This window comes from Dendropsophus ebraccatus, chromosome 11 (genome assembly GCF_027789765.1).
Source record: "Dendropsophus ebraccatus isolate aDenEbr1 chromosome 11, aDenEbr1.pat, whole genome shotgun sequence".
NCBI lineage: Eukaryota > Metazoa > Chordata > Amphibia > Anura > Hylidae > Dendropsophus > Dendropsophus ebraccatus.
The window spans coordinates 96130815-96145725 of NC_091464.1; the positions used below are offsets into that span (position 1 = coordinate 96130815).

At 50.8% G+C, this 14911-nt stretch overlaps 1 protein-coding gene across 1 annotated transcript in view; it reads right to left on the minus strand.

Annotated features, from left to right (window-relative positions):
- Window positions 1–14911, minus strand: part of GDAP2 (ganglioside induced differentiation associated protein 2) — a 55572-nt gene that overhangs the window by 35636 nt on the left and 5025 nt on the right. Inside the window, exons 2-3 of the mRNA XM_069945150.1 lie at window positions 1088–1311; window positions 445–584 (exon numbers count right to left, since the gene is read on the minus strand). Of these exons, the coding sequence (XP_069801251.1) occupies window positions 445–584; window positions 1088–1266 (319 nt within the window). The 5' untranslated portion in view covers window positions 1267–1311. The remainder of the gene's footprint in view (window positions 1–444; window positions 585–1087; window positions 1312–14911) is intronic.

Here is a 14911-nt window from a genome sequence, read left to right on the forward strand (position 1 = left end):
ACAAGGAGGACTATAGACTATAAAAGTTTACTACACAGGAGAATGAGTGCCAACACTCCAATACATATATATATATATGTATATATATAATATATATACATATATATATATATATAATATATATATATATATATATATATATATATACACATACATACACACACACAGTATAAGGCCATGTTCACATGGTGTAAGACACCGGCCGTTCTGTGACCCGTCTGTCAGACAAGATCATCCCGGCCGGTACGATGATCTTCATTTCTGATGGATTGGGATGCGGGCGCACCCGGCCGGGATTCCATTCATTCAAATGCAGCGTATGTTTTGTATAAATCTGCAACAACAGCCGTGATTTATGTAAAACATAGGTTGTGTGAACATGGCCTACATGGAGTGTCACCACTGCTGGTTCTCAGAGTTTACAGCTTCCACTAGGGGGCGCACCTTTCAGCTTCTGCATCTCCTCCTGCAGCTCTGACCCCGCATAGCGGTAGATGCTGTCAGACACCGGGTTCTTGTCGCTGAGGGTCTCATTGCTGGTGTTGACCACCGCTGTGCAGTTCAGTAACGAGACGTCTCCTCTCCTGGTGAACACACAAGAGCTTGTGAAAGCTTTGTACAATAGTAACACTCCGCAAACCTGTAGAGGGCGGCCATCCTCCCGGGCCCCCCCAGCAGAGGGAGCGGCCATCCTCCCGGGCCCCCCCAGCAGAGGGAGCAGCCATCCTCCCGGGCCCCCTCAGCAGAGGGAGCAGCCATCCTCCCGGGCCCCCTCAGCAGAGGGAGCAGCCATCCTCCCGGGCCCCCTCAGCAGAGGGAGCAGCCATCCTCCTGGGCCCCCCAAGCAGAGGGAGCAGTCATCCTCCCAGGCCCCCCTAACAGAGGGAGTGGCCATTCTCCCAGGCCCCCCAAGCAGAGGGAGCAGCCATCCTCCCGGGCCCCCCTAACAGAGGGAGTGGCCATTCTCCCGGGGCCCCAGCAGACAGAGCGGCCATCCTCCCGGGCCCCCCCAGCAGAGTGAGCGGCCATCTTGTCCTGTTAGTGAGGTGTGCTGTATGTAGCAGAGCTGGACGCGGCGCTCACTTACCATAGTATCACCTTCTGATTAATGTCCTCTCTGTACGGGAACGGTGAACGATCGCAATATCGCTCAATGTCCGCCGGCTCCACTGCTGAATCAGGAACATCCTCCCCGACTGGTGGAACAGACCAAGATGGCAGCAAATCCGCATCCACAAAACATGAGCGGGCGCCCAGAGGATCCATGGGGCAGCAGAGGTCAGGCCCTGCATCCAGCCAGTCACGCTATACCTACAGACAGGGGAATCCCAGACACAGGGAGGTAGTACTGTGCAGTATACATACAGAGCATGGGGGCAGTGTGTGAGGGGTATAATATGGGGGCAGTGTGTGAGGGGTATAATATGGGGGGCAGTGTATGAGGGGTATACTATGGGGGGGCAGTGTATGAGGGGTATAATATGGGGGGGCAGTGTATGAGGGGTATAATATGGGGGGGCAGTGTATGAGGGGTAAAGGGGGGGGCAGTGTATGAGGGGTATAATATGGGGGGCAGTGTATGAGGGGTATAATATGGGGGCAGTGTATGAGGGGTATAATATGGGGGCAGGCAGTGTTTTATGAGGGTATCAATATGGGGGTGCGTGTATGAGGGTATAATATGGGGGCAGTGTTGAGGGGGTATAATATAGGGGGTATTGGAGGTCAGTGTATGAGGGGTATAATATGGGGGGCAGTGTATGAGGGGTATAATATAGGGGGGCCTACTGGAGGTCAGTGTATGAGGGATATAATATAGGGGGTATTGGAGGTCAGGTATGAGGGGATATAATATGGAGGGAGGAGGCTGACGGTCAGTGTACGAGGGGTATAACATGGAGGAGACTGGAGGTCAGTGTATGAGGTGTATAGTATGGGGGGCAGTGTATGAGGGGTATAGTATGGGGGGCAGTGTATGAGGGGTATAATAGTGGGGGCAGTGTATGAAGGGTATAATATGGGGGCAGTGTATGAGGGGTATAAATATGGGGGCAGTGTATGAGGGGTATAATATGGGGGCCAGTGTATGAGTGGGGATATATATGGGCGGGGCAGCTGTGTAGGGGATATATTGGGGGGGCAGTGTGTGAGGGGTATAATATGGGGGGCAGTGTGTGAGGGTGTATAATATGGGGGCAGCTGTGTGTGGGGTATAATATGGGGGCAGTGTACCATAGGGGTATAATATGGGGCAGTGTATGAAGGGTATAATATGGGGCAGTGTATGAGGGGTATATTATGGGGGGGCAGAGTGTGTGAGGGGTATAATATGGGGGGGCAGTGTTTGAGGGGTATAATATGGGGACAGTGTATGAGTGGTATAGTATGGTGGCAGTGTATGAGGGGTATAATATGGGGGGGTCAGTGTATGAGGGGTATAATATAGGGGTCAGTGTATGAGGGGGTATAATATGGGGGCAGTGTATGAAGGGTATAATATGGGGGCAGTGTATGAACGGTATAATATGGGGACAGTGTATGAGGGGTATAATATGGGGGCAGTGTATGAAGAGTATAATATGGGGGCAGTGTATGAGGGGTATAATATGGGGGACAGTGTATGAGTGGGATAATATGGGGGCAGTGTATTGGGGGTATAATATGGGATGCAGTGTATGAGGGGTATAATATGGGGGGGTCAGTGTATGAGGGGTATAATATGGGGGGCAGTGTATGAGGGGTATAATATGGGGGGCAGTGTATGTGGGGTATAATATGGGGGGCAGTGTATGAGGGGTATAATATGGGGGGCAGTGTATGAGGGGTATAATATGGGGGGCAGTGTATGAGGGGTATAATATGGGGGGCAGTGTATGAGGGGTATAATATGGGGGGCAGTGTATGAGGGGTATAATATGGGGGGCAGTGTATGAGGGGTATAAAATGGGGGGCAGTGTATGAGGGGGATAGTATGGGGGGCAGTGTATGAGGGGTATAATATGGGGGGCAGTGTATGAGGGGTATAGTATGGGGGGCAGTGTATGAGGTGTATAGTATGGGGGGCAGTGTATGAGGGGGATAGTATGGGGGCAGTGTATAAGGGGTATAGTATGGGGGGCAGTGTATGAGGGGTATAATATGGGGGGCAGTGTATGAGGGGTATAGTATGGGGGGCAGTGTGAGGGGTATAATATGGGGGGGCAGTGTATGAGGGGTAAAGGGGGGGCAGTGTATGAGGGGGATAATATGGGGGGGCAGTGTGTGAGGGGAATAATATGGGGGGCAGTGTGTGAGGGGTATAATATGGGGGGCAGTGTGTGAGGGGTATAATATGGGGGGCAGTGTATGAGGGGTATAATATGGGGGGCAGTGTGTGAGGGGTATAATGTGGGGGGCAGTGTGTGAAGGGTATAATATGGGGGGGGCAGTGTATGAGGGGTATAATATGGGGGGGGCAGTGTATGAGGGGTATAATATGGGGGGGCAGTGTATGAGGGGTATAATATTGGGGGCAGTGTATGAGGGGTATAATATGGGGGCAGTGTATGAGGGGTATAATATGGGGGCAGTGTTATTGAGGGGTATAATATGGGGGCAGTGATAGAGGGGTTAATATGTACAATTCTAGGGGGGCAGTGTATGAGGGGTATAATAATTGGGGGGCAGTGTATGAGGGGTATAATATGGGGGGCAGGTGTATTGAGGGGTATAATATGGGGGGGGCAGTGTGTGAGGGGTATAATATGGGGGGCAGTGTATGAGGGGTATAGATGGGGGGCATGTGTATGAGTGGGTTATATATGGGGGGCAGTGTATGAGGGGGTATAGATAGGGGGGGCAGTGTATGAAGGGGTATACTATGGGGGGCAGTGTATGAGGGGTATAATATGGGGGGGCAGTGTATGAGGGGTATAATATGGGGGGGCAGTGTATGAGGGGTATAATATGGGGGGCAGTGTATGAGGGGGTATAATATGGGGGGCAGTGTATGAGGGGTATAATATGGGGGGCAGTGTATGAGGGGTATAATATGGGGGGCAGTGTATGAGGGGTATAGTATGGGGGGGGCAGTGTATGAGGGGTATAGTATGGGGGGCAGTGTATGAGGGGTATAATATGGGGGCAGTGTATGAGGGGTATAATATGGGGGTGGGGGCAGTGTATGAGGGGTATAATATGGGGGTGGGGGCAGTGTATGAGGGGTAAAGGGGGGGCAGTGTATGAGGGGGATAATATGGGGGGGCAGTGTGTGAGGGGAATAATATGGGGGGCAGTGTGTGAGGGGTATAATATGGGGGGCAGTGTGTGAGGGGTATAATATGGGGGGCAGTAAGTGAAGGGTATAATATGGGGGGGGCAGTGTATGAGGGGTATAATATGAGGGGGGCAGTGTATGAGGGGTATAATATGGGGGGCAGTGTATGAGGGGTATAATATGGGGGGCAGTGTATGAGGGGTATAATATGGGGGCAGTGTATGAGAGGTATAATATGGGGGCAGTGTATGAGGGGTACAATATGGGGGGCAGTGTATGAGGGGTATAATATGGGGGGCAGTGTATGAGGGGTATAATATGGGGCAGTGTATGAGGGGTATAATATGGGGGCAGTGTATGAGGGGTATAATATGGGGGGCAGTGTATGAGGGGTATAATATGGGGGGCAGTGTGTGAGGGGAATAATATGGGGGGCAGTGTATGAGGGGTATAATATGGGGCGGCAGTGTATGAGGGGTATAATATGGGGGGGCAGTGTATGAGGGGTATAGTATGGGGGGCAGTGTATGAGGGGTATAGTGGGGGGGCAGTGTATGAGGGGTATAATATGGGGGGCAGTGTATGAGGGGTATAGTGGGGGGGCAGTGTATGAGGACTATAATATGGGGGCAGTGTATGAGGGGTATAGTATGGGGGTAGTGTATGAGAGGTATAATATGGGGGGGCAGTGTATGAGGGGTATAATATGGGGGGCAGTGTATGAGGGGTATAATATGGGGGGCAGTGTATGAGGGGTATAATATGGGGGGCAGTGTATGAGGGGTATAATATGGGGGGCAGTGTATGAGGGGTATAGTATGGGGGGCAGTGTATGAGGGGTATAGTATGGGGGGGCAGTGTATGAGGGGTATAGTATGGGGGGCAGTGTATGAGGGGTATAATATGGGGGCAGTGTATGAGGGGTATAATATGGGGGGCAGTGTATGAGGGGTATAATATGGGGGGGCAGTGTATGAGGGGTATAATATGGGGGGGCAGTGTATGAGGGGTATAATATGGGGGCAGTGTATGAGGGGTATAATATGGGGGGCAGTGTATGAGGGGTATAATATGGGGGCAGTGTATGAGGGGTATAATATGGGGGGCAGTGTATGAGGGGTATAATATGGGGGGGCAGTGTATGAGGGGTATAATATGGGGGCAGTGTATGAGGGGTATAATATAGGGGGTATTGGAGGTCAGTGTATGAGGGGTATAATATGGGGGGGCAGTGTATGAGGGGTATAGATATGGGGGCAGGGTATGAGGGGTATAATATGGGGGGAGGCAGTGTATGAGGGGGTATAATATGGGGGGGCAGTGTACTGAGGGGTATAATATGGGGGGCAGTGTATGAGGGGTATAATATGGGGGCAGTGTATGAGGGAGCTATAATATGGGGGGCAGTGTTATGAGGGGTATAATATGGGGGGCAGTGTATGAGGGTATAATATGGGGGGGCAGTGTATTGAGGGGTATAATATGGGGGCAGTGTATGAGGGGTTATAATATAGGGGGTATTGGAGAGTCAGTGTATGAGGGGTATAATATGGGGGGCAGTGTATGAGGGATATAATATAGGGGGGCACTGGAGGTCAGTGTATGAGGGATATAATATAGGGGGTATTGGAGGTGTCAGTGTATGAGGGGTATATATGGGGGGAGGAGGCTGAGGCTGAAGGTCAGTGTACGAGGGGTATAACATGGAGGAGACTGGAGGTCAGTGTATGAGGTGTATAGTATGGGGGGCAGTGTATGAGGGGTATAATATGGGGGGGCAGTGTATGAGGGGTATAATATGGGGGCAGTGTATGAAGGGTATAATATGGGGGCAGTGTATGAGGGGTATAATATGGGGGCAGTGTATGAAGGGTATAATATGGGGGCAGTGTATGAGGGGTATATTATGGGGGGGCAGTGTGAGGGGTATAATATGGGGGGGCAGTGTGTGAGGGGTATAATATGGGGGGCAGTGTGTGAGGGGTATAATATGGGGGCAGTGTGTGAGGGGTATAATATGGGGGGCAGTGTATGAGGGGTATAATATGGGGGCAGTGTATGAAGGGTATAATATGGGGGCAGTGTATGAGGGGTATATTATGGGGGGGCAGTGGTGTGAGGGGGTATAATATGGGGGGGCAGGCAGTGTTGTGAGGGGTATAATATGGGGGACAGTGTATGAGTGGGATAGTATGGGGGGCAGTGTATGAGGGGTATAGTATGGGGGCAGTGTATGAGGGGTATAATATGGGGGGGTCAGTGTATGAGGGGTATAATATGGGGGGTCAGTGTATGAGGGGTATAATATGGGGGCAGTGTATGAAGGGTATAATATGGGGGCAGTGTATGAAGGGTATAATATGGGGACAGTGTATGAGGGGTATAATATGGGGGCAGTGTATGAAGAGTATAATATGGGGGCAGTGTATGAGGGGTATAATATGGGGGACAGTGTATGAGTGGGATAGTATGGGGGCAGTGTATGAGGGGTATAGTATGGGGGGCAGTGTATGAGGGGTATAATATGGGGGGGGGGGTCAGTGCATGAGGGGTATAATATGGGGGGTCAGTGTATGAGGGGTATAATATGGGGGCAGTGTGTGAGTGGGATAGTATGGGGGGCAGTGTATGAGGGGTATAATATGGGACGCAGTGTATGGGGGGTATAATATGGGGGGCAGTGTATGGGGGGTATAATATGGGGGGGCAGTGTATGAGGGGTATAATATGGGGGGGGCAGTGTATGAGGGGTATAATATGGGGGGCAGTGTATGAGGGGTATAATATGGGGGCAGTGTATGAAGGGTATAATATGGGGGCAGTGTATGAGGGGTATATTATGGGGGGGCAGTGTGTGAGGGGTATAATATGGGGGGGCAGTGTGTGAGGGGTATAATATGGGGGACAGTGTATGAGTGGTATAGTATGGGGGCAGTGTATGAGGGGTATAATATGGGGGGTCAGTGTATGAGGGGTATAATATGGGGGTCAGTGTATGAGGGGTATAATATGGGGGCAGTGTATGAGGGGTATAATATGGGGGCAGTGTATGAACGGTATAATATGGGGACAGTGTATGAGGGGTATAATATGGGGGCAGTGTATGAAGAGTATAATATGGGGGCAGTGTATGAGGGGTATAATATGGGGGACAGTGTATGAGTGGGATAATATGGGGGCAGTGTATTGGGGGTATAATATGGGATGCAGTGTATGAGGGGTATAATATGGGGGGGTCAGTGTATGAGGGGTATAATATGGGGGGCAGTGTATGAGGGGTATAATATGGGGGGCAGTGTATGTGGGGTATAATATGGGGGGCAGTGTATGAGGGGTATAATGTGGGGGGCAGTGTGTGAGGGGTATAATGTGGGGGGCAGTGTGTGAAGGGTATAATATGGGTGGGCCAGTGTATTGAGGGGTATAATATGGGGGGGCAGGTATGGAGGGGTATAATATGAGGGGGGCAGTGTATGAGGGGTATAATATGGGGGGCAGTGTATGAGGGGTATAATATGGGGGGGCAGTGTATGAGGGGTTAATATGGGGGGCAGTGTATGAGGGGTATAATATGGGGGGCAGTGTATGAGGGGTATAATATGGGGGGGCAGTGTATGAGGGGTATAATATGGGGGGGCAGTGTATGAGGGGTATAATATGGGGGGCAGTGTATGAGGGGTATAATATGGGGGGGCAGGTATGAGGGGTATAGTATGGGGGGCAGTGTATGAGGGGTATAGTGGTGGGGGCAGTGTATGAGAGGTATAATATGGGGGGCAGTGTATGAAGGGTATAGTGGGGGGGCAGTGTATGAGGACTATAATATGGGGGCAGTGTATGAGGGGTATAGTATGGGGGTAGTGTATGAGGGGTATAATATGGGGGGGCAGTGTATGAGGGGTATAATATGGGGGGCAGTGTATGAGGGGTATAATATGGGGGGCAGTGTATGAGGGGTATAATATGGGGGGCAGTGTATCAGGGGTATAATATGGGGGGCAGTGTATGAGGGGTATAGTATGGGGGGGGCAGTGTATGAGGGGTATAGTATGGGGGGCAGTGTATGAGGGGTATAATATGGGGGCAGTGTATGAGGGGTATAATATGGGGGTGGGGGCAGTGTATGAGGGGTATAATATGGGGGTGGGGGCAGTGTATGAGGGGTAAAGGGGGGGCAGTGTATGAGGGGGATAATATGGGGGGGCAGTGTGTGAGGGGAATAATATGGGGGGCAGTGTGTGAGGGGTATAATATGGGGGGCAGTGTGTGAGGGGTATAATATGAGGGGGCAGTGCTCTGAGGGGTATAATATGAGGGGGGCAGTGTATGAGGGGTATACTCTGGGGGCAGTGTATGAGGGGTATAATATGGGGGCAGTGTATGAGGGGTATAATATGGGGCAGTGTATGAGAGGTATAATATGGGGGCAGGTATGAGGGGTACAATATGGGGGCAGTGTATGAGGGTATATATATGGGGGGCCAGTGTATGAGGGTATAATATGGGGCAGTGTATGAGGGGTATAATATGGGGGCAGTGTATGAGGGGTATAATATGGGGGGCAGTGTATGAGGGGTATACTATGGGGGGCAGTGTGTGAGGGGAATATATGGGGGGCAGTGTATGAGGGGTATAATATGGGCGGCAGTGTATGAGGGGTATATATGGGGGGGCAGTGTATGAAGGCGTATAGTATGGGGGGCAGTGTATGAGGGGTATAGTGGGGGGGCAGTGTATGAGGGGTATATATGGGGGCAGTGTATGAGGGGTATAGTGGGGGGGCAGTGTATGAGGACTATAATATGGGGGGCAGTGTATGAGGGGTATAGTATGGGGGTAGTGTATGAGAGGTATAATATGGGGGGGCAGTGTATGAGGGGTATAATATGGGGGGGCAGTGTATGAGGGGTATAATATGGGGGGCAGTGTATGAGGGGTATAATATGGGGGGCAGTGTATGACGGGTATAAATATGGGGGGCAGTGTATGAGGGGTATAGTATGGGGGGCAGTGTATGAGGGGTATAGTATGGGGGGGCAGTGTATGATGGGTATAATATTGGGGCAGTGTATGAGGGGTATATATGGGGGCAGTGTATGAGGGGTATAATTATGGGGGGCAGTGTATGAGGGGATATATATGGGGGCAGTGTATGAGGGGTATAATATGGGGGGCAGTGTATGAGGGGTATAATATGGGGGGGCAGTGTATGAGGGGTATAGTATGGGGGCAGTGTATGAGGGGTATAATATAGGGGGTATTGGAGGTCAGTGTATGAGGGGTATAATATGGGGGGGCAGTGTATGAGGGGTATAATATGGGGGGCAGTGTATGAGGGGTATAATATGGGGGGGCAGTGTATGAGGGGTATAATATGGGGGGGCAGTGTATGAGGGGTATAATATGGGGGGCAGTGTATGAGGGGTATAATATGGGGGCAGTGTATGAGGGGTATAATATGGGGGGGGCAGTGTATGAGGGGTATAATATGGGGGGGCAGTGTATGAGGGGTATAATATGGGGGCAGTGTATGAGGGGTATAATATAGGGGGTATTGGAGGTCAGTGTATGAGGGGTATAATATGGGGGGGCAGTGTATGAGGGATATAATATAGGGGGGCACTGGAGGTCAGTGTATGAGGGATATAATATAGGGGGTATTGGAGGTCAGTGTATGAGGGGTATAATATGGGAGGGAGGAGGCTGAAGGTCAGTGTACGAGGGGTATAACATGGAGGAGACTGGAGGTCAGTGTATGAGGTGTATAGTATGGGGGGCAGTGTATGAGGGGTATAGTATGGGGGGCAGTGTATGAGGGGTATAATATGGGGGCAGTGTATGAAGGGTATAATATGGGGGCAGTGTATGAGGGGTATAATATGGGGGCAGTGTATGAAGGGTATAATATGGGGGCAGTGTATGAGGGGTATATTATGGGGGGGGGCAGTGTGAGGGTATAATATGGGGGGGCCAGTGTGTGAGGGGTATAATATGGGGGGCAGTGTGTGAGGGGTATAATATGGGGGGCAGTGTGTGAGGGGTATAATATGGGGGGGCAGTGTATGAGGGGTATAATATGGGGGCAATGTTATGAAGGGTATAATATGGGGGCAGTGTATGAGGGGTATTATTATGGGGGGGCAGTGTGTGAGGGGTATAATATGGGGGGGCAGTGTGTGAGGGGTATAATATGGGGGACAGTGTATGAGTGGGATAGTATGGGGGGCAGTGTATGAGGGGTATAGTATGGGGGCAGTGTATGAGGGGTATAATATGGGTGGGGTCAGTGTATGAGGGGTATAATATGGTGGGGTCAGTGTATGAGGTGGCATAATATGGGGGCAGTGTATGAAGGGTATAATATGGGGGCAGTGTATGAAGGGTATAATATGGGGACAGTGTATGAGGGGTATAATATGGGGGCAGTGTATGAAGAGTATAATATGGGGGCAGTGTATGAGGGGTATAATATGGGGGACAGTGTATGAGTGGGATAGTATGGGGGCAGTGTATGAGGGGTATGGTATGGGGGGCAGTGTATGAGGGGTATAATATGGGGGGGCAGTGCATGAGGGGTATAATATGGGGGGTCAGTGTATGAGGGGTATAATATGGGGGCAGTGTGTGAGTGGGATAGTATGGGGGGCAGTGTATGAGGGGTATAATATGGGACGCAGTGTATGGGGGGTATAATATGGGGGGCAGTGTATGGGGGGTATAATATGGGGGGCAGTGTATGGGGGGTATAATATGGGGGGGGCAGTGTATGATGGGTATAATATGGGGGGCAGTGTATGAGGGGTATAATATGGGGGCAGTGTATGAAGGGTATAATATGGGGGCAGTGTATGAGGGGTATATTTTGGGGGGGCAGTGTGTGAGGGGTATAATATGGGGGGGCAGTGTGTGAGGGGTATAATATGGGGGACAGTGTATGAGTGGTATAGTATGGGGGCAGTGTATGAGGGGTATAATATGGGGGGGTCAGTGTATGAGGGGTATAATATGGGGGTCAGTGTATGAGGGGTATAATATGGGGGCAGTGTATGAAGGGTATAATATGGGGGCAGTGTATGTAACGGTATAATATGGGGACAGTGTATGAGGGTATAATATGGGGGCAGTGTATGAAGAGTATAATATGGGGGCCAGTGTATGAGGGGTATAATATGGGGGGACAGTGTATGAGTGGGATAATATGGGGGCAGTGTATTGGGGTATAATATATGGGATGCAGTGTATGAGGGTATAATATGGGTGGGGGTCAGTGTATGAGGGGTATAATATGGGGGGCAGTGTTATGAGGGGTATAATATGGGGGGCAGTGTATGGGGGTATAATATGGGGGGCAGTGTATGAGGGGTATAATATGGGGGGCAGTGTATGAGGGGTATAATATGGGGGGCGTGTATGAGGGTATAATATGGGGGGCAGTGTATGAGGGGTATAATATGGGGGGCAGTGTATGAGGGGTATAAAATGGGGGGCAGTGTAGAGGGGGATAGTATGGGGGGCAGTGTATGAGGGGTATAATATGGGGGGCAGTGTTATGAGGGGTAAAATATTGGGGGCAGTGTATGAGGGGTATAGTAGTGGGGGCAGTGTATGAGGTGTATAGTATGGGGGGCAGTGTATGAGGGGGATAGTATGGGGGCAGTGTATAAGGGGTATAGTATGGGGGGCAGTGTATGAGGGGTATAATATGGGGGCAGTGTATGAGGGGTATAGTATGGGGGGCAGTGTGAGGGGTATAATATGGGGGGGCAGTGTATGAGGGGTAAAGGGGGGGCAGTGTATGAGGGGGATAATAGGGGGGGCAGTGTGTGAGGGGAATAATATGGGGGGCAGTGTGTGAGGGGTATAATATGGGGGCAGTGTGTGAGGGGTATAATATGGGGGGCAGTGTATGAGGGGTATAATATGGGGGGCAGTGTGTGAGGGGTATAATGTGGGGGGGCAGTGTGTGAAGGGTATAATATGGGGGGGGCAGTGTATGAGGGGTATAATATGGGGGGGGCAGTGTATGAGGGGTATAATATGAGGGGGGCAGTGTATGAGGGGTATAATATGGGGGGCAGTGTATGAGGGGTATAATATGGGGGGCAGTGTATGAGGGGGTATATATGGGGGGCAGTGTATGAGGGGTATAATATGGGGGGCAGTGTATGAGGGGTATAATATGGTGGGCAGTGTATGAGGGGTATAATATGGGGGGGCAGTGTATGAGGGGTATAATATGGGGGGGCAGTGTATGAGGGGTATAATATGGGGGGCCAGTGTATGAGGGGTATAATATGGGGGGCAGTGTATGAGGGGTATAATATGGGGGGGCAGTGTATGAGGGGTATAGTATGGGGGGCAGTGTATGAGGGGTATAGTGGGGGGGCAGTGTATGAGGGGTATAATATGGGGGGCAGTGTATGAAGGGTATAGTGGGGGGCAGTGTATGAGGACTATAATATGGGGGCAGTGTATGGATGGGTATAGTACTGGGGGTAGTGTATGAGGGGTATAATATTGGTGGGCAGTGTATGAGGGGTATAATATGGGTGGAGGGCAGTGTATGAGGGGTATAATATGGGGGGCAGTGTATGAGGGGTATAATATGCAAGGGGCAGTGTATGAGGGGTATAATATGGGGGGCAGTGTATGAGGGGTAATAGTATGGGGGGGGCAGTGTTGAGGGGTATAGTATGGGGGCAGTGTATGAGGGGTATAATATGGGGGCAGTGTATGAGGGGTATAATATGGGGGTGGGGGCAGTGTATGAGGGGTATAATTATGGGGGGTGGGGGCAGTGTAATGAGGGGTAAAGGGGGGCAGTGTATGAGGGGGATAATATGGGGGGGCAGTGTGTGAGGGGAATAATATGGGGGGCAGTGTGTGAGGGGTATAATATGGGGGGCAGTGTGTGAAGGGTATAATATGGGGGGGGGCAGTGTATGAGGGGTATAATATGAGGGGGGCAGTGTATGAGGGGTAAAATATGGGGGGCAGTGTATGAGGGGTATAATATGGGGGGCAGTGTATGAGGGGTATAATATGGGGGCAGTGTATGAGGGGTATAATATGGGGGCAGTGTATGAGGGGTACAATATGGGGGGCAGTGTATGAGGGGTATAATATGGGGGGGCAGTGTATGAGGGGTATAATATGGGGCAGTGTATGAGGGGTATAATATGGGGGCAGTGTATGAGGGGTATAATATGGGGGGCAGTGTATGAGGGGTATAATATGGGGGGCAGTGTGTGAGGGGAATATATGGGGGGCAGTGTATGAGGGGTATAATAGGGGGGGCAGTGTATGAGGGGTATACTATGGGGGGGCAGTGTATGAGGGGTATAGTATGGGGGGCAGTGTATGAGGGGTATAGTATGGGGGGCAGTGTATGAGGGGTATAATATGGGGGGCAGTGTATGAGGGGTATAGTGGGGGGGCAGTGTATGAGGACTATAATATGGGGGCAGTGTATGAGGGGTATAGTATGGGGGTAGTGTATGAGAGGTTAATATGGGGGGCATGTAGTATGAGGGGTATAATATGGGGGGCAGTGTATGAGGGGTATAATATGGGGGGCAGTGTATGAGGGGTATAATATGGGGGGCAGTGTATGAGGGGTATAGTATGGGGGGCAGTGTATGAGGGGTATAGTATGGGGGGGCAGTGTATGAGGGGTATAGTATGGGGGGCAGTGTATGAGGGGTATAATATGGGGGCAGGGTATGAGGGGTATAATATGGGGGGCAGTGTATGAGGGGTATAATATGGGGGGGCAGTGTATGAGGGGTATAATATGGGGGGGCAGTGTATGAGGGGTATAATATGGGGGCAGTGTATGAGGGGTATAATATGGGGGGCAGTGTATGAGGGGTATAATATGGGGGCAGTGTATGAGGGGTATAATATGGGGGGGCAGTGTATGAGGGGTATAATATGGGGGGCAGTGTATGAGGGGTATAATATGGGGGCAGTGTATGAGGGGTATAATATAGGGGGTATTGGAGGTCAGTGTATGAGGGTATAATATGGGGGGGCAGTGTATGAGGGGTATAATATGGGGGGGCAGTGTATGAGGGGTATAATATGGGGGGGCAGTGTATGAGGGGTATAATATGGGGGGGGCAGTGTATGAGGGGTATAATATGGGGGGCAGTGTATGAGGGGTATAATATGGGGGCAGTGTATGAGGGGTATAATATGGGGGGCAGTGTATGAGGGGTATAATATGGGGGGCAGTGTATGAGGGGTATAATATGGGGGGCAGTGTATGAGGGGTATAATATAGGGGGTATTGGTGGTCAGTGTATGAGGGGTATAATATGGGGGGCAGTGTATGAGGGATATAATATAGGGGGGCACTGGAGGTCAGTGTATGAGGGATATAATATAGGGGGTATTGGAGGTCAGTGTATGAGGGGTATAATATGGGAGGGAGGAGGCTGAAGGTCAGTGTACGAGGGGTATAACATGGAGGAGGACTGGAGGTCAGTGTATGAGGTGTATAGTATGGGGGGCAGTGTATGAGGGGTATAGTATGGGGGGCAGTGTATGAGGGGTATAATATGGGGCAGTGTATGAAGGGTATAATATGGGGGCAGTGTATGAGGGGTATAATATGGGGGCAGTGTATGAAGGGTATAATATGGGGGCAGTGTA